Here is a 20066-nt window from a genome sequence, read left to right as displayed (position 1 = left end):
ACAAAAAGATAAATGGGATATCCCAATATGTTTGAAAATTAATAAATGCATTTTTAAATAATCTGTGGGTCCAAAAAGAAATTTCAAATGAAATTATTTTGGACTAACTCATGATGGAAACACTAAATTTTAAGATGCAGCTCAAACTGTTAGAGGAAAATCTATTGCTTTAAATGTATATATTCAAAAAGAAGACTGAAAAGTAAATGAGCAAAACAACAACAACAACAACAAAACCATTTGAGAAAATAGAAAAAAGAACTCATCAAATAAGCCTAAAGAAAGGAGAAAGAAGGAAATAATAAAGAACTAAAATTAAAAATAGACAACAAATATACATAATTGGAGAGGATTTAAAAAATAAAACTTCTTTACTTGAAATAGCTAATAAAATTGATCTTGACAAAAGCATACGGAAAAAACAAAAAAACAGGAAGAGCACAATAAATTAATAGCAAGAATAAAAAGTAAGACTAATATTAAAACAGGGTATTACAAACAACTTCATGCTAGTCACAAAATTTAGACAAAATAGGGGCGCCTGGGTGGCTCAGTCGTTAAGCGTCTGCCTTCGGCTCAGGTCATGATCCCAGGGTCCTGGGATCGAGTCCCACATCGGGCTCCCTGCTCGGCGGGAAGCCTGCTTCTCCCTCTCCCATTCCCCCTGCTTGTGTTCCTGCTCTTGCTCTCTCTCTCTGTCAAATAAATAAATAAAATCTTTAAAAAAAAAAAAATTTAGACAAAATAGGTAAGACCTAGAAATACACAACTTACCAAAACTGAAAATAAAAGCAGAAAATCTGAATAGCCCATAAAAATTAGTGGAATTAAAACTAGAGCTATAAACTTCCCCACAAAATATCCTAGGACCAGATGCATTTATTTATAATTTTTAACAAATATTTAAGGAAAAATAACACAAATTTAAATAAATTCTCCCCAAACATTTTTAAAAGAATAATTTTTCTAATTTTATGAGGTTTGTGGAGCCTTGATAAGGTTGTTACCAAAAGGGATCATTTTAGGCTAATCTTTTTCATCAACACAGTTTCAAAATCCTGAAATTATTAACAGTCCAGAAACAAGATAATGAGGGATTTAGAAGAAAAAAGCACAACATATCATAACCAAATTGCAACTATTCTAGGATTTCAAGTTTGATTTGGCATTGTAAAATCAATCACCATCACAATAAAATGATAGAGAAAAATCATATGATAGTTATCAGAAAAACATTCGATAAATATTCGTTCATAAAAATTGCAAACTGGAATAGAAAGGAACTTCCAAATATTATAAAGAATATCATATTAAGTGTAAAAAAATATTGAAAACTCTCCTTCTGAGATTTGAAACAATAAATTTACCCACTGTTACCCTCTTCAACAATCTACTGAAAATTCTAGCTAGTAGAGTAAGACATAGTTCAGTATGGAAAAAGAAGATATATAACCATCAATATATTGGGATCGTAAGATTGCCTACCTAGAAAATGAAAGCAATCTACAGAATAAAGTATTAGAATTCATAAGTGAGTTTAGCAAGGTTGTTGATAAATTGATACAGAGAAATTTGTTTTTCTATGTATTAGTAACAAAAAGTTAAAATTGAAATTGAAAAGATAACATTTAGAATAATATCAAAATATCTAGCAAGAAATGTGTAAAATGGCCACAAAAAAGCTAGAAGGTATTATTGAGAAAATTTAATAGAGACCTAAATAAATGGAGGGATATACTATGTTATAAATTGGAAGAGTAAGGAAAGATGTCAATCTTCCCAAACCAATCAATATCTTAACAGTGTTTTGTTTCATAGGGAGGAAACTTAAGTTAACTCTACAATTTATATGGAACCAAGAAAGACCAAAATAATCTTGAAGAAGAAAACAGGAGATCTTACCAATGGGAGAAAATATTTGTAACATATATAGCAATCAAAGGTACTAAAATATATAAAGAATTCTTATAAATTAATATAAAAATGACTTGCTTAAAAATTTGACAAAAATTTGACAAATCTGACCAATATACAAGTGATAAAGTGCTCCAATTAGTTAATAATCAGGAAAATGCAAATTAAAACCATGATAAGCTATCGTTACACACCTACTAAATGCTAATAAGTAAAGTTAGTGAGGAAGTGATCTATCATACATGGTTGGTGGGAATGGAAATTATTTGAACCACTTTGAGCAATTTTTGAATTTTCTACTAAGGTTGAACATTAACATTCTCTGTTGGCCGGCAACGTATTCCTAAGTATACGTTCAATAGAAATACATGTACACGTGCACCAAAGATGAGTACAAGAATACTCAGGCCAGTATTTTTTTATAATATTGAAAAACTAAACACAACTCAAATGTTTTTCCACAGCATAATGGGCAAACAAGTTCTTGCATATTCAGATAATTAAACACTATGGAATAATGAAAATAAACAAAATACAGCCATATGCAACAACTGAATGAGTCTCACTCTATAATGGCAAATGGAAGAATTGAGGAGGCACGATGGATTCCTGAGGTGCCAAAAATGTAATACTGTTCCAGTTCTTGGCTTGGGTCATAGTTGCACAGGTTCACTTGTAATAAGTGAATCGTTACATACATTCATATGATGGGTATTTTTCTGTATATGCACTGTTGTTTAATATAGAAAGTTAAAAAAATTTTTAAAAACTATAGTTCTCTTAAATGTTTAAAGAACCCAACATCACTATACACGAAATAGTTACAACTTCATGAAATAATTTTTATAGTTTGTAAGAAAATGGTACCAACTCATACACACAGGACGCTTACTGTCTTTCACACACTGTTCTAAGAATTTTACAGGTAAAACTCATTTGATCTTCTCAATCTTATGAGGCAACTACTATAAACTCCTTTATTTTATTTTATTTATTTATTTTTTAAAGATTTTTTATTTATTTATTTGACACAGAGAGAGAGATAGTGAGAGAGAGAGAGCACAAGCAGGGTGAGCAGCAGGCAGAGGGAGAGTGAGAAGCAGGCTCTCCACTGAGCAGGGAGCCCGATGTGGGGCTCGATCCCAGGACCCTGGGACCATGACCTGAGCCGAAGGCAGATGCTTAATGACTGAGCCACCCAGGCGCCCCAAACTCCTTTATTTTATAAGTTAGTTCAATGAGGCCCAAAGAGATGAAGTAACTTTCTTGGGATGATATTGTTAATAAGCAAACCACGGTGAATGGCGCTAGATTCTGCACCATTCACCATTACACTATACTGTCTCTCACAGCCAAACTTCTGAAGTTTTAAGTGTCAGATTCATCCATCGTGAATCCATTTAAAATGAAATAGTGTTGTTCCTTTATATATTGGAACATCTGTAAATAAATATATATCAAGTAGATGGCTTTAACATTTGAAACATATTTTTATGTTTCGCATAATTTTTTTCAATTCATGCTTAGAATGATTAAAAATAAATTTCAAACATAAAGCATTGTAAACACATAAAAACAATAAAAAATTGTCATAAAAAAGCTACCAACTCTATTAGCTCTAACTTTTGTGAACCTCAATTTCCTTGCCATTAAAATGGGCATAACTAATCTTTTCCTAACAGGAATGTTTCAAGAATGAAGTGACTTGACATTTGTGCTATGAACTGAGTGACTAATTACATATAAAAGCCAATCCATCTGCACAGTAAGTAAATCCTAGAGATTTTAGAACCTAAAGTTACTTCACTTTAAATTTACAATTCAGGGGTGCCTGGGTAGCTCAGTTGGTTAAGCGTCTGCCTTCAGCTCAGGTCACGATCTCAGGGTCCTGGGATAGAGTCCTGTACCAGGCTCCCTGCTCAGCAGGGAGTCTGCTTCTCCCTCTCGCTCTTGCTCTCTCTCAAATAAATAAATAAATAAATCTTTAAAAAAATTTATATTTCAGAAACTCAAAAATAAAAAATGCTAAATAACTTGCTGAAAGTATTAGTCTCAGGAAGACTAGCATCTGGAACTTGAACTCAGGGCTTTAGGTTACAAGTTTAGTGCCCTTGAAAAAGTTTGAACTTCATTTTTTTTCTTCCTGCTTTCCTTTCTCTTCAACCACATAAAATATACAAACTGGATTTTTAAAAAATTATAATTATCACCACTGAATTTAATAAATGCATTTATTTCTTTTTTTAAAGAATTACATTAAAGGAGACATTTTCAGTAGGGTATATTCTCCAACTCACTGTCTTCTTGACATGAATAACCACATGAAAAGCTTTATATACATTTGTCTTCAAGTTTGAGAAGGTCCTTGCTTTCAATCTCTCTCTCATGCACTCATGTATAGGCACTTGGGGGTAATATATTAATAAAAAAGAGGACAGTATTTCTCAATTATTTTATTTTAATTTTAAAATGAATTATTTTAAGTGATTAATGATTTTTTAATGATTAAAATAGATTTATGGAGAAGAGTTTAGAATGTTGGTTCTGGTCATTCAAAAACTGCTATCACACAAATTCCTATCTGTTTTACGTTTATCCCTTTCATTTTATTTTTACTTAAAGATTATTCTTTACTCCAAACATAATAGTAAAGTCTAGACAAATATAAAATAAAGAGTACTGAATAACTAAAATGACTAATACTTAATTTTCCCCATCAAATTAAAAACCAAATTGAAACTGTTTTCATTTAGTTGAAAAAGCGAGAACACTAGTCTTAAAGACACAGAAATATGCTATATTTCTACTACATGGAAAACAACTTTTTTCTTAAATTTAATGACCTTTTCTAAATCAAGGCATTCTTTAGACCTTTGTATTACTGCATCATCTCCTTTTATGAGAATGCTTCTACACTTTTGTGAATGACTGAGTTCTTTCATCTGACTGGACCCAGCTGGCAAGTGGCATAATGAGAAAGGGAAATGAAAGTCTTTTTTTCCCTCCTGGAAAACCAAAAAATATATAAATCATATTCAAACTGAAGCTTTAGTTGCTTGTATTACCCACAAACGACACCATCTTTTTTTTTTTTGAAAGATAAGCATAGTGGGGTGTTTATTCAATATTTTATTTATTCATTTACAATATTAATCTTCCTTGAGGTACCAGTCACTATGCTAGGAACTGTGTTCTATGCTTTGTTCCACTTTCAAAAAATCAAAAAAGACCAAAATGTCTACAAATACTGCTGTGCTTTTTTTGAACCCAAATGACAAAGTTTAGTGATCATTTCAAACGACACATCTTAATACAAATAGTGTTTTCTACTGTTTTGTGAATAAATGATATCATAGTAGATTTTAATTTTAAAGGTCTGTCAATGATGTGTGGTTTCCCTAAACACATTTGGATGAATATAAATTTTGTGTGTTTAATTAATTCAAAAAACCAAACCAAACTGACCAATTCTAAAACAGAAAATTTAGGTTAAATGCTCAAACCAATAAAATACGTACAATAAAATATGTATATTCAGTTGGTGGAGAAAAATCTCAAATAGTTGGATGCGCAACAGGCCAAAAAATTTTATTAGACTCATGTGTAAGCTAGAAGGAACTTTGACCTTTACTAAGCCCCTTGTTTTGTCCATGAGGAAACAGTGCTCAGAGTGATGACTGGCCCAAAGTTACTCAAGCAGGAGTGATGGCCTGTCTGTCTCCTCACTTCAGGATGGCTACATGCTGGTCATATTGTGCTCCCTCACCATGTCAAAGGCATATAGGAAGAACTCAACAGGATTGAAGGAAGAAGTTAATGAAGCAATTTAAAAACAAAACAGAACTCTTCTTTTACTTTCTACTTTTTCTCAACTTTAAATATCACACAATAATAAATAAATATCTGCCATTTCCCCTGTTGTAGATGTAATAAACTTATGGGGAGAAAAGCTGAACAATTCTAAAGTATATGCGTGAAAAGTAAGTCTTGCTCCCATCCCCTACTCCAAGTTCTCCTAAAGCTGTCCGTTAAGATTTTTATTTGAATTTCCAGAAATTTTCTGTCAGTGTGTATGAATGTGTACATATAGTGTGGAAATATTAATGTAGCCTTTTTCTTTACCTGATACATCTTAAAAATCATTCCAGATTTGTGTGTGCCAATCTAGCACATTCTTTTACATAACTATATGGTTTTCTATTGCATAGATTTAAAGTAATATATTCATCAATTCACCTACAATTGGGTGCAGGAAGCTTCTGATTTTTTTTTATATTACAAAGAGTATAAAAAAAAATATAATTTGATATGTTCGTGAACTAAGATTTACTAGGGTCAACGAATATGTAAGTCATTGACCATTTGATATCTTTTGATACCAAATTCTGACAAAATCAGGCATATGTTAACCAATCCTTATGTCTACCCCGGGACCCAGGGAAAAAGCCCTAACCCCAGACTGGCCCTAGACTGATCTCCCATCCCAGAAGAGAGGCATATTCTTAGAGCTCAGAACTCTTAAATATCCTTCAGTATACTTAAGTCCTGTATAAACTCCTTTTTTGAACAGAATCTTTATTTTGTATGTCTGAAGCAGTGGGCAAGTAATGATAATTTTCATTGTATTGAAAGGATATTTTATGCATTTCTTATTTATATGTTAATTATGATAATGTAAAACACAAAAGGTCTTAATAAGAAAACAATCTGAGCAGGAATTTTATAAAAAATCTTATGTGAATTTACCAACCACTAGAAAGGAAAAACTAAAACAAACATTACTCCACATTTTACTAAAGGAAACTCCGTCAACATCTCATTACCAATCTTAATTTTTTTCCATCTTCTCCTTACAAATGTAAGAAAGGGAGGAGACAAGGAAGGGAGGGGGGTTAAATGTATGACATAAACTTTCTTTATTGGCATATTGGCTAAGGCTATTATTTTCCTACTTTTATACTACATGCAAATAAATGTATAAAGCAGCCATGAAAGGATTTAGATTTTCAAAATGTTGGTGGTATTTATACAGTAGTATATTAAAACTTGTATATTGCTTAATCAGTGTCTGGGTGTTTAGTGTTGAGTTATTTTTAGGTTTATCTGAAAACTACAAACCCTGCTCCCTGTTCTCCATGCTTGAGCTGTTAACTGTAAACTGTCACCCAGAGGAGATGCCAGGAGGAATGTTCTGACCCAAGCAGGATCTCACCAGTGTGTCTGGATTAGGGGAACTGAATTGCATCAAATCCCACCACTGGGATGAGATAGTGACCCTGGACCATCAGGGCAAAGGTCTCAGAGCAGGTACTCAATGAACAACCGATTCACCAAAAAAATGTTTTTCCATCTGAAGATTCCTCCAATTGAATTATCAACATGTTTTCAGTTACTCTAAGGAAACCAGAATTGGGTTAAGGAGATATTAAACTAAATAATATAGAAAATCCAGGATAGTGACTGGCACTCAGGAGAAAGACACTTGTCATGTAACGTTAAAGTCCCCAGCTACAATGAACACAGAGCATGTCCCTTTACTGTATGAAGGAGCACTACAGCCTCACACTAGAGAAACGGGGCAAGGCTAGGTGATCTTCCCTGGGGAGCAATAGTCTTCCTGAGGAGAAATTCTCCAAAACCCAGGGCTTTGTTTGGCCTTTGTTTTTCTTTGCCAATGAGAGTATTTTGGAGGTGAAATTATATAAATTTGGGAAACTGAGCAAAGGCAAAATAAAGGGAAGTGGTAGAAATAAAGGATGGGAGGCGTGTCTGGGTGGCTCAGTCGGCTAAGTGTCTGCCTTCGAGTCAGGTCATGATCCCAGGGTCCTGGGATCGAGCCCCGAGTCGGGCTCCCTGCTCAATGGGGAGCCTGCTTCTTCCTCTCCCACTCCCCCTGCTTGTGTTCCCTCTCTTGCTGTCTCTCTCTCTGTCAAAAATAAAAATAAATTCACTGGGTGTTGTGCACGAACAATGAATCATGGAACACTTCATCTAGAACTAATGATGTAATGTATGGGGATTAACATAAGAATAAAAAAAAAAAGAGATAAAAAAAATAAAAATAAAAATAAATTTAAAAAATCTTTAAAAAAAAAAGGATGGGAGAGGTGAAAGAATAAAAACAAATGAATGCTAAGAAGTCAATACTAATCTTGTCAGATTTGGGAAGGAAAAAGGCATTCTGGAAATATTCCAATGGCCTCATTTAAAGATGAGGAAACTGAGGCCCCCAAAGTTTAAGAAATGTGCCCTAACTCACATGGGTTATCTCTGGAAGTTCCGACCCACCATGTAAGGTTTCTTAACACCGAGGGCATTTCCCAGAACACCACCACATTGCATCAATACTCAAGCCCATGGCAGCTTGTGACCATTCCCCGCTTGTACCAAATGGATGCTGGCATCTGGGGCTGTTGTTAAAGTTCTTGAAGGACTCCTGCTTTCTATGACTCCTTGGGGTTCCAAGTTCAAACGATGATACAGAAGGCCCCATCATCGCCATTGATTTAGTTTACTGACTTAATTCACCATCTCCATCCTGTGCAGTAACTTAATTCAACCAATGGGGAAAACTTTGGCTGTCTTTAATGTTATATATTTTTTAAGACCACCATTACTAATATATTTCAGAAGAATGCAATGCCTTCAATTGATCATATTAAAGAGCAAAATAATAGAAATAAATACATAGATAGAAAATTTAGTTTTCTTCTTAAATTCCAATTTACATAAAGTCATCTCTACTGTTTCACTTGTCTTCATCACCACCTCCCTCCAAACTTTCCTTTGTTCCTTCATTCCTCTGCACAGACTCCACTATTCCTTTATATGTTCAACCAGAATATAAATTTCCCAAAGGTGGGAATCATTGTTTATCTATCTTTGTATTTGTTCACTTGACATGTTGAAAACACACAGTGATATTTTGGATTAAAGGTTTGACGTTTTCACATTTATATATAAATGGAATTATTTTTAAAACTCCAAATTAACGGGCGCCTGGGTGGCTCAGTTGGTTGAGCGACTGCTTTCGGCTCAGGTCATGATCCTGGAGTCCCTGGATCGAGTCCCTCATCGGGCTCCCTGCTCGGCAGGGAGCCTGCTTCTCCCTCTGACCCTCCCCCCTCTCATGTGCTCTCTCTCTCTCATTCTCTGTCTTAAATAAATAAATAAAATCTAAAAAAAAAAAACAAAAAAAAACTCCAAATTAAGAATACTATAAAATGTTTCATCTAAAAAAGACTGTTAGAAACACAATACAACCAGTTTCCTTTATAAATAATGAAACTGAGGTCAAGAGTAAGCAAGTTGCTCAGAGTTAGCCAGCTATTTAAAGCCTGAATGAGGATGCCCACCCTGGGCCCCTGTCTCTGCCTGCTGTTTTTTGTTCTTTGTGTTTTGTTTTGTTTTGTTTTTTTGTTTGTTTGTTTGTTTGTTTTAGTGTGCTCCATGCAGTCACTTTCTAAGTACAAATGAAATCATTTAAATACAGAAGTGATTCTTTGGAAATTATAAATATCTTGGTTATATACTAGAACTTCGACACGCTTCACTCTCTGCATTCAAATCTCTAACAATGCTTGTATATAGTAGATATTCAGTCAATTTGGGTTTCTTCATCCTTTTATCCCTTTTCTCCTCTAAATTTCCATATCAATCACTTTAAAAATTGCTAATACACCAAGTATGCATCATCTCACGCATCAAAGTTAGCATGTCCACAAAGCCACCCAGGATGCTCCTAGAAGCCAATGGTACTGATCACAAGGCTGCTCCCATGTGAATGATGAAAGTGCTCCCCAAGGCACACCGTTAAGAGAAATGCAAATGCCACCATGAGGAGGCACTGTTAGAGAGAGGGCCTCATTGCATGTCCAAATGCCAAATCCCTTCTTCTTCAGCCAGACGTACCTCCTAGAGGAGAGATTCCTACTTGTCTGTAGGCTACTTTTGGGATACATGTGCAAAGTAGCACATGTGTGTCTACCATAGGATGGTGAATTTTTTGAATAACATTCTGTACATCGAGGATCCCAGTAAATCACCTATTTTCCCTAATAAGTTGTCCCCCAAAAGTTCAACTGTGAGTTGAACCACTTAGACTACCTGTTAGCTTTTACATTTAGATGTTCTGAAGTCTATCCTAATTATCAATTTTGAGAAGTATTTTTAATATAATGAAGCCCTCTTCATCTTGCTTGAGATTAGTCTAGCGCTTAAAAAATTCCTTCCAACACTATGTTCTGTGAATTGACAAGCAGCTTCCCCCGTGATTTGAGCCTAGCTAACAACAAATTAGACTTTGGAAGATTAATTACTAGGCAGATGCATTTTCAAAGTGGTACATTCCCACTTTGAGGAAATTTGGTCATTTTACTTTTGCATCTGTTTGAAGTAGGACGTCCTTTGGCTGAAAATAACACAAGTCAACGTTTAGAATGCCCTCCTCTGTACTATTGATGTGTTGATTTCCAGATTATATTTTAGGCTGGACTAATACCAAAAACATTTTTCAAAGACAGTCGAAAATGCCATACTTCAAAATCATTTAAATAATTTACAATATATGAAGGGTAGTAAGTGCTCAGCAAACATTTTAACTAGGTATTTATTGAGAACTGACAATAAATAGTTTTGTGCTGAACACCGTGTAAAGCACCAAAAGATGTACTGTGAGTTTCCCTAAGTCGATGTCTGTTCCTGACACATCTTGGATTTTTCCACCCTTACCCTAAGTAACTTGATTCAAAAAAAGGTTTCTGCCAGCTAATTTGCTGACATATAGTCACCCCTGATTTTTGTCTGCTGTTGTTCCACTGAGTCAGTACAGTCTGAAATTGGACAGCTTATAGGGCCAGATAAAAATCCCTACAAAGAGGATACAGTCTTTGGAGTTGCAACTAGTTAACTTTGGGCTTCTACTTGAGACAAAAAGCAACTTCACTTTATTAGAGAAAATGTCAATCAAGACGCAACTACTGACACCCATCTTTGTTTCCCCAGCCGGTGATACAAGATAAAGCAGAGGAAATGGAGGAGCCGAATTTGCAACACACAAAGTCCTTGTTTTCCCACTAGGCACTGCAGAAAAGCAATTGTCCATTCACAGCACATCCTCTGCATTTCGGAGCTAATATTTTTGCAGTTCTTAACTTGGTACATTAGAGTCTTATGCAGTTAAGTTAGTACATTCGAGTCTTATGCAGTCTTAGGCAGTTAATTTTGTTAACCCTTTGAAATGCACTATGTCTTTGACACCTTGCTTAATATTTCCAACATGACCCAGTTTTTAAAATTTCTGTTTCTCGAGGTGGAGAATAGAAATCTTAAAAAAAAAAAATCAAGTAAGAAATTTTGGAAACAGAGTCATGGTTTCAAATAATCCTGTCTTGCTATTGCATAACTTTGAGAAGGGTAATAAGGAAATCCACGTTAACCATATGTTACTGGAATTGCTTTCACAGAAATGGACTCTTTGGACAGAAATGATTTTTAGCAGGGATCCCCCTCAACGCATAATAATAATGTGTCACTGAAAACAACATGAGCTCTGTGTTATTTGCCCTGCTTCCTGCAGCATTTAGTGTGTTTACTGTATATGACTGACTTCTGGTGCAAAGAGATTTACTCAGTCACTCTGGCTAAAGCACATGAAGAACAGAATCTACAGATGATTAATTAGATCCCCAGCTCAATCACTAAAGTCCCTAATTAAATATCTCACTCTGCTTTCCACTCTTGTAGGAAAGGATAATTAGCAAATTCACAGTGTTAATAAAGAACTTTTTAGTTTCCTTTATAAATAATAAGATCTTAACCACTGGTCATCTAACTCAGTGCCTGTACCTTCTCTGCCGACTTCCAAGTCCAGAATATATTTTTTTAATGCAACAAGGTGATAAAGTGCATTTTCCTCAAGAATTCATTTTTCTGACATACCTTCTGTAGGTTTTTCTACCTTCAGCCTGATTATCAACTTACTCCTCTCTTCCTACTAATTTCTTCATCTTGAAGTCTGCTATCAACCAACATGACAAACTCAAAAAAAAAAAAACCTGATTTTCTTTTTCCCTGTCCTGCAACCCTCACCAATCTCTGTACCAATATTTTCCTGTTCTGTCTCCACCAAAAAGAAAAACGACCCAATTCTAAGATTTATGTTGAAGAAGAAATACTGCGTTCATTGAAAAAGAAGGAAAAAGGAGCCCTCCTCCATGGGGCTCAAAGTGCAGTAAAAATCCCGGAGTCTCTCATTAGGCTGGTTGGAATGAAATGGTTAATTCAGGGTAAGTGATAATGTTTAGTCAGTTCGCCTAGAAAAAGGAAGGAAATTCAAAAGCTGGTTGCTGTAGTAACAATCACAGACCAGAAATATATATATATATGTACAGGTTCATTTTAAATAAAACTCCTGCCATCTCTCTGTGATTCTGTTCTCTCAAGAAAAATGAGCTTGCCGCTTAAATTTGTTGTACCTACCTCAACCATTAAACAAGACATTTAACCATAGTGGCAGTTCTGTGACCTTTGAATGCCGTGAAATCTCTGAGCGGTGCTGCTTGTTCATGAAGACTTGTGCTGCAGAATCCAGCAACTTCATCCAGGATTAGGAATATAATTAAGTAAAAACAAGAAAAAAAAAAAAAAAGAAAAGAAAGAAACACAAAAGCACACAGAGAAATCGAGAGAGAAAGAAGGTAGAAAGAGAGATTCTCTCTGGGTGAGTACACGACTTTTCTCCCAGGCAAGCGCTGGGACAGAGCCGAGCCTGCTGCAGTGCCCAGACCCCCCGACTGGCTGGGGGAGCACGCAGGCCGCCGGCCTGCTAGGCTGGGAGGTGCTGTCAGTTGCCACAGGCAAGGAAAAGCAGAGACCAATCGGCTTCAACTCTGGCAGCTTACTGGAGTGGAGCCTTTTCTGTTTATGTTTCCTCATTTCAAGAGTGACGTCAAAGGGTTTAGTTTTTCCTCTGCATGTGCTATTAATTTTAAAGTACTGTACTATGGGAAGAATGTGTGTGTGCCTGTGGTCAGCCTGGGCACCCCACTCTCAGGAGAACCCATGAAACATTTTCTACATTCAGGAAGAAATTTTAAAAATTTAAAATGCCTTGTGGTTGGGTATATCAAAAACAAAAACAAAAACAAAAGCTAGACAAAAGCCTTGAGCTAATAATAGCGGCAAGATTTATATGTATTTTTTCCAAATGTGAGTCTATGTACATATGCCCACTTCACAGCTGTTGCTTATTTCAAAACTAACTCTTTGTCAACCTTACCTAAAAATGAGCTGTCAGTTAATCTTTATAGTCATGGAGGCAGAGTTCTGCAAATGAGCTGGTGAGCAATATTATGTGCAGTGAAAAGCAGAAATCCTGTTTATGCTGCTGATCCCTGATTTTCTATCTTTCCCCCAGCTTCTGTGGTGAAGCTTCAGGATTATTCATGCTAGGGAGATCCTTCCTGCAACTCCCCACAAGGAGTCATTCAAGAAGCAGAGCGTGCTGATTCCATAGAGCCGTGCCTAGGGTTTCAGCAAGTCCTCACCCAAAGTATGTGAAGGTACAGTTATTTAAAGATACTTCCTCTACCAGGGGCCCCAGCTTATCCCTGTATTTCTCGTCCTACTCTGGAAAATCTCAGTGGTGGCCATCTGTTATTTCTGCCTCCTCCATATTCTCTCCCTTCTTCCCCGTCCCATTCTGCTAATAGAACCTTTTTTTTTTTTTTCTTTTGGAAACTTTCCTTTCCCTGTGGATTGTATAGCCTTCCCCGGCCCCCTTCCATACCACCGCCCCCTCCAAATCCCACCCCATAACAGAACTATGAGGGTCATGTGATCCAGACTGGCCAATTAGATTTCTTCATTGCTCTAGACACAGAAAATGTTTTAGGGGTAGGCACATCACTCAAGAAAGACCAGAGTCCTTTTGCAAATATTCATACTGATTATTTGAGAAATGAGGTTTTTCTATCTCTCTATGAGCCAATGTGGTAGGGTTAAACAAGCCTGTAGTTGTTAGGGTTCATCTTTGATGTTAAAGATAGAGCAACGAACAAAACAGATAGTATCTGCCTTCATGTACTTTACATCTGGGGGAAGGGTGAAGACAGGCAATAAAAATAAGTAAATATATAATATATGTTGGTAATAAGGCTTTGAAAGAAAGGAAAGTAAGGGTAAAAAATCGTGTGTGTGTGTGCATATGCATTTGCTGTTTTAGGTATAATGATAAACAGAAGCACTAAGCAACTTGGAGCAGAGGCCTGGATGAAATGAAGAAGCAGGTCATCTGTGTCTCTGCATTCCAGGCAAAGAAAGCTGTGTAAAGTCCTAAGACAGGTGAATGTTTGGCCATGTTCAAAGAATAAGGGAAATAGAGTGGCTGGAAGAGAATGAGCAAAAGGAAGAAACAGGTTTAGGGAGATATGTCTGGGGCAAGATCAGGTAGTATCTTACAGGCCACTTAAAGTATTTAGACTCTATTCTAAGATGGAAAACCTATCAGAGTGTTTTGAACTAAGGGGTGCCCATGATCAACATAAATTCTAAAGGGATTTCCTCTCTCTTCTGTGTGGAAAACAGATTCTAGAGGAGCAAGGGTAGAAGTAGGGAGACCAATAATGAGGCCATTGCAATGATGATTTGAACTTGGGTGAAGGTGGGAAAGGTGAAGGGGAGGGGAGTACGTGTGTGCGCATGTGCGCACATCTGCGCATGTGCGCGTGTGTGTACCAGGTAGAATTAGCAGGATTTCAAGATGTGGGGTGTGAGTGAAAGAGAGGGATCAAGAATAATTCCTAGAATCCTCTCTTGAGCAAACTAGAATAGAGTTGCCACTTACTGATAGGGGGTAACTGGAAGAAGAACCTGGTTTTGAGCTGAAATAAAAAGTAGTCCTGGGCTTTCATTCAACAGCAACAAATATTTATTGATTATGTACTCTGTGCAGGCACTGTTTTAAGTGCTGGAGAGGAAGCAGTGAACACAAACAAACACAAAGGCCCTTACCCTCATGAAACTTAGATTTTTCTGAGAGGAGACAGATCGTAACAATAAAGTAAAAGATTACATAGGATACATTGAGTAAGAGATGTGGAGTAGATGGTTAGATATATAGGCCTGGAGTTCAGGGGACAGTTCTGGGATATAGATATAAATTAGGAAGTCATTGTATATTCAAGGTATTTAAAGCCAGGAGACTGGATGAAATTACCATGGCAATGAATACAGGTGGAAAAGCCCCAGGCAGTCCAAGATTAAGTAGTCAGGAATATGAGAAAGAATCAGTGGAGGAGACCAGGAAGGAACCTCCAAGAAGTAAGAAAAAAACCCCAAAAGGGTGATACCTTGGAAGACAAATGAAATTTTCAATGATCAGCTTTGTAAAATGAAAGATAGATAAAGATTGAAAATTGACCCTTGAATTTAGAATGTGTAATCATTTGTGCCCTCGACAAAATCAGGTTCAGTACAGTAGAAAGGGTGAAAGGTCAAGAGAGAATGTAAAGAGAAAAGTGGGGGCAGAGAGTATAGACAATTCTTTCAAGGTGTTTTTCCCCACATAAAGCAGAGAAATGGGGTAGTAACTGGAAGGGAGAGTGGAGTCAAGGAGGTCTTTTTAACATGGGAGAAATATCAGTATTTTGTATGCAATGATAGGAAAGATCCAGTTGAGAAGAATAATTAGTGATGCAGAAGAGAGAAGGGGGAATAGATGGAGCACATGGAGTCTGTGGTAGACAATTGCCCCCCAAGGTGCCCAATCTCTGACAACTGTGAATATATTATATTACATGACAAAAGGGACTTTGCAGATATAATGGAGGTGATGGATCTTCAAAGAAGGAGATTGTCTTAAATTATCTGGTGTGCTCAATCTAATCACATGAGCCCTTAAAAGCAGAGAACTTTCTCTGGCTGGAAGCAGAAGGAAGATGCAGCAGCAGAAGTTAGAGAAGTTCCAAGTATCAGAAGTATTCAACACACTGCTACTGGTTCTCAGTTGTAGGACCCATGTGCAAGGACCAGAGACAGCTAAGGGCTGTCTCCAGCTGATAGCAGCAAGGGAGCAATCACCTGAGCTCTACAGCTGCAAGGCACTGGATTCTGCCAACAACCTGAATGAACAACCTGAAATGAATTCTTCCCTATAACCTCAAGAAAGAAACACAGCCCTGCTGACACCTTGTTTTCAGCTTTTGAGACTCTAAACTGAGTACCTAGCCAAGCCACCTACAGATCTATGAACTAATAAAGTTTGTGTGAATCTGCTACAGCAGTGATGGAACACTAGTATAAAATGATTGGCTTTGGAAAGCAGCATGGAGGCTTCATCCACAGAACCAGAAAAGAAGGCAGAGTAAATGGCAGGGGTATTACTAGGTGGATTGTAATGGTGGTGCAAGATGGTGAAAGTTCTCTGTGATTTCTAATTTCTCAGTAAAATAGGAATTAGGAGTATTGGGTAAGAGACAGGATAGAAGTGGTGAAGGTTTGAAGAGAGACATGAAATAGTCATCCAGAAGAGTAAAAAGCAGGAGTTATCATAGAAGATAATATGATAGCCAAGAGCACTAAGGGCTTATTTGAGTTTAGTTTTCATGAATTAAAGTGAAACCAGACAGCGTGTCACCTTTACAATATCCATGAAACATCTGAATAGACATGTCATATGGGCAGTTTGGATATAATTCTGGGGAGCTAAGGGCAGATGAAATGCTATTGAAAACTATGGGAGGGCATGAAATCATTTGATGAATGAGAATAGACTCAAGATCTAAACTCTGGGATCTTCCAATATGTAGATATTGGGAAATTCAGGATGATCTAGCAAAGGAGATCAAAAAGGAGTGGCCATGGAGGTACACACACAACCAAGATAGTGGCCTCTCAGAAGTCAAGTTCCAACAGTCGGTGGTGTGGACTGAATGTTCCTACCTTCCCCCCTACTCCCCAGCACACACACCAATTTATATTTTGAAGCCCTAACCCCCGATACAACTGTAATTGGAGAGAGGGCCCATAGGGAGGTAAATAAGGTGGGACCCTAATCTAATAGTTCTAGTGCCCTTGTAAGAAGGAAGAGACACCAGAGCTCTCTGTCTTCACCATGAGAGAACAGAGCCAAAGGGCTGCTGTCTGCAAGCCAGGAAGAGAGCTCTCATCAGACACTAACTCTGCTAGCACTTTGATCCTGGTCTTCCAGTCTCCAGAACTGTGAGAAAATAAATTTCTATTGTTTAAGTACCCAGACTATGATACTCTGTTATGCAATCCAAATGGACTAATACAGTTATATGAGTCATGAATTCTCTTTTTTTTTGCTTGCAGCCATTTCAGTTGGCTTTCTGTTCCTTATAGCAGGAAGAGTCCTAACAAATTCAATATACAATGTCAATGTTTCCTAGAGGTGACTGTCAACTCTCCTGTCCCTGATACAAATACTTCACCACTTGTGGCTTGAAAAACTTTAAGGATACATCTATGTCTGTCACTATATCTATATCTATCTAATCATTTCCACCAAACAGAATAATATTTATCTAAGACTACTGTGTTTAAAATACTAACTGGTTTTCTGAGGCACCATTATTTAACATATATTTTGTAGTGTTCTTTGAAATACAACATTTGAAGTGGCCACATTTTCTGTAATTTATTAGCTATAAAAATAATCCAGAAGGAGCCACCTTACTTCAGCCTCTTCATTTAAAAAGGAAATAAAAATTCCCTTTTTACATAGCTCATGACTCACAGAAATGACCACTCTTAGTCATTTTCTTTCCTTTATAATTTAACTCTCAATTTTCTCTACTAGTGGAATAGAAAATACGATTTTTCTTGTGCTGCATCTCAAGAAAGATAAATTTCTCAGTGACCTTAGAGATATTAAATTTGTTCAAGGAGTACTTATTGAGCATAAATTATTGGCAGAACCCAATAGTGTATGTTCAACATACTTTTGGGGTTGACAGAGATCAACAGATGTTATCTCTACCTTTAAAAGTCATATACTTGGGTACTGGCACAAAAACAGACACATAGATCAATGGAACAGAATAGAGAGCCCTGAAATGGACCCTCAAATCTATGGTCAACTGATCTTCGACAAAGCAGGAAAGAATGTCCAGTGGAAAAAAGACAGTCTCTTCAACAAATGGTATAGGGAAAATTGGACAGCCACATGCAGAAGAATGAAACTGGACCATTTCCTTACACCATGCACGAAAATAGACTCGAAATGGATGAAAGACCTAAATGTGACAGTAATCCTTCAAGATCCTAGAGGAGAACACAGGCAACAACCTCTGTGATCTTGGCCTCAGCAACTTCTTGCTAGACACATCTCCAAAGGCAAGGGAAACAAAGGCAAAAATGAACTATTGGGACTTCATCAAGATAAAAAGCTTTTGCATAGCAAAGGAAATAGTCAACAAAACCAAAAGACAACCGACAGAATGGGAGAAGATATTTGCAAATGACATATCAGATAAAAGGCTAGTATCCAAAATCTATAAAGAACTTATCAAACTCAACACCCAAAGAACAACAAATCCAATCAAGAAATGGGCAGAAGACATGAACAGACACTTCTGCAAAGAAGACATCCAAATGGCCAACAGACACAAGAAAAAGTGTTCAACATCACTTGGCACCAGGGAAATCCAAATCAAAACCTCAGTGAGATACCACCTCACACCAGTCAGAATGGCTAAAATTAACAAGTCAGGAAATGACAGATGTTGGCAAGGATGTGGAGAAAGGGGAACCCTCCTACACTATTGGAGGGAATGCAAGCTGGTGCAGCCACTCTGGAAAACAGTATGGAGGTTCCTCAAAAAGATGAAAATAGAGCTATCCTATGACCCAGCAATTGCGCTACTGGGTATTTACCACAAAGACAGAAATGTAATGATCCGAAGGGGCACCTGCACCCCAATGTTTATAGCAGCAGTGGCCACAATGGCCAAACTGTGGAAAGAGCCTAGATGTCCATCAACAGATGAATGGATAAAGAAGAGGTGGTATGAATATACAATGGAATATTATGCAGCCATCAAAAATGAAATCTTGCCATTTGCAACGATGTGGATAGAACTAGAGGGTATTATGCTAAGTGAAATAAGTCAATCAGAGAAAGACAAGTATATGATCTCACTGATATGAGGAATTTGAGAAACAAGACAGAGGATCATAGGGAAAGGGAGGGAAAAATGAAATGGGACAAAACCAGAGAGGGAGACAAACCATAAGAGACTCTTAATCTCAGGAAACAACCTGAGGGTTGCTGGAGTGGAGGGGGGTGGGAAGGATGGGGTGGCTGGGTGATGGACACTGGGGAGGGTAGGTACTATGGTGAGTGCCGTGAATTGTGTAAGACTGATGTATCACAGACCTGTACCCCTGAAACAAATAATACATTATATGTTAATAAAAAAATTAAAAATAAATAAAAACATTTACTTAAAAAAAAGATTCTTCACCAAAAGATAGGTTTAGTAATAAAGATGGCAAAAAAAAAAAAATCATATACTTGACTTAAAGGGTAATATACATGTTCTTATAATAGTAATAAGAGGAAAGATGCAACAAGGGCTCTAAAGATGGAAGAGACACAGTGGAAATTCAAAGAAAGGGAAGATTATTTCTCACAAGGGGAAGACTTTGCATAATGTTGGAGATTTCATTTGTCCTGAACCAGGAAGACATGTTATCTTGAGAGACTGACCTGTAGGTTAAGTATAAGATATGGGAGTATAGGACATGGGAAAGGAATGATATATTGTGAACCCAACATGGTAGACCAGTGAAAATGTAGAAAGTTAAATCTAAAATTTGAATTTTACTCATTACGGAATGAGGGATTATTAAAGGTCTGCAAGTAGGGAATTAAAATAGCAGTAGTGTAGGGGGCGGAGCAAGATGGCGGAGGAGTAGGAGACCTGGATTTCGTCTCCTCTCAGGAATTCAGCTGGATAGGGATCAAACCATTCTGAACACCTACAAACTCAACAGGAGATCGAAGAAAAGAAGAGCAACAACTCTCTCATCAGAAAAGCGACCACTTTCTGGAAGGTAGAATGTGCGGAGAAGTGAATCCGAGGTGATATTCGGGAGGATAGACGGCGGGGGAGGGGCCTCCGTCCGCC

The 20066-nt window shown here is 37.0% G+C and overlaps 1 protein-coding gene and 1 long non-coding RNA gene across 2 annotated transcripts in view; one reads left to right on the top strand and one right to left on the bottom strand.

The window, feature by feature from the left end:
* Positions 1-12772, bottom strand: part of PDE7B (phosphodiesterase 7B) — a 308745-nt gene extending 295973 nt beyond the window's left edge. The window contains exon 1 of the mRNA XM_006738750.3: positions 12394-12772. Within this exon, the coding sequence (XP_006738813.1) occupies positions 12394-12414 (21 nt within the window). The 5' untranslated portion in view covers positions 12415-12772. The remainder of the gene's footprint in view (positions 1-12393) is intronic.
* Positions 12773-13337: 565 nt separating this feature from the next.
* The window catches only part of LOC145722870 (uncharacterized), a 32201-nt gene continuing 25472 nt past the window's right edge, over positions 13338-20066 (top strand). Inside the window, exon 1 of the long non-coding RNA XR_014147448.1 lies at positions 13338-13475. This is a non-coding gene — a long non-coding RNA (uncharacterized LOC145722870). The remainder of the gene's footprint in view (positions 13476-20066) is intronic.

The sequence above is a fragment of the Leptonychotes weddellii genome, chromosome 8 (assembly GCF_054177405.1).
Source record: "Leptonychotes weddellii isolate Sample4059 chromosome 8, ASM5417740v2, whole genome shotgun sequence".
NCBI lineage: Eukaryota > Metazoa > Chordata > Mammalia > Carnivora > Phocidae > Leptonychotes > Leptonychotes weddellii.
This window is presented reverse-complemented; position numbering and strand designations above follow the sequence as displayed.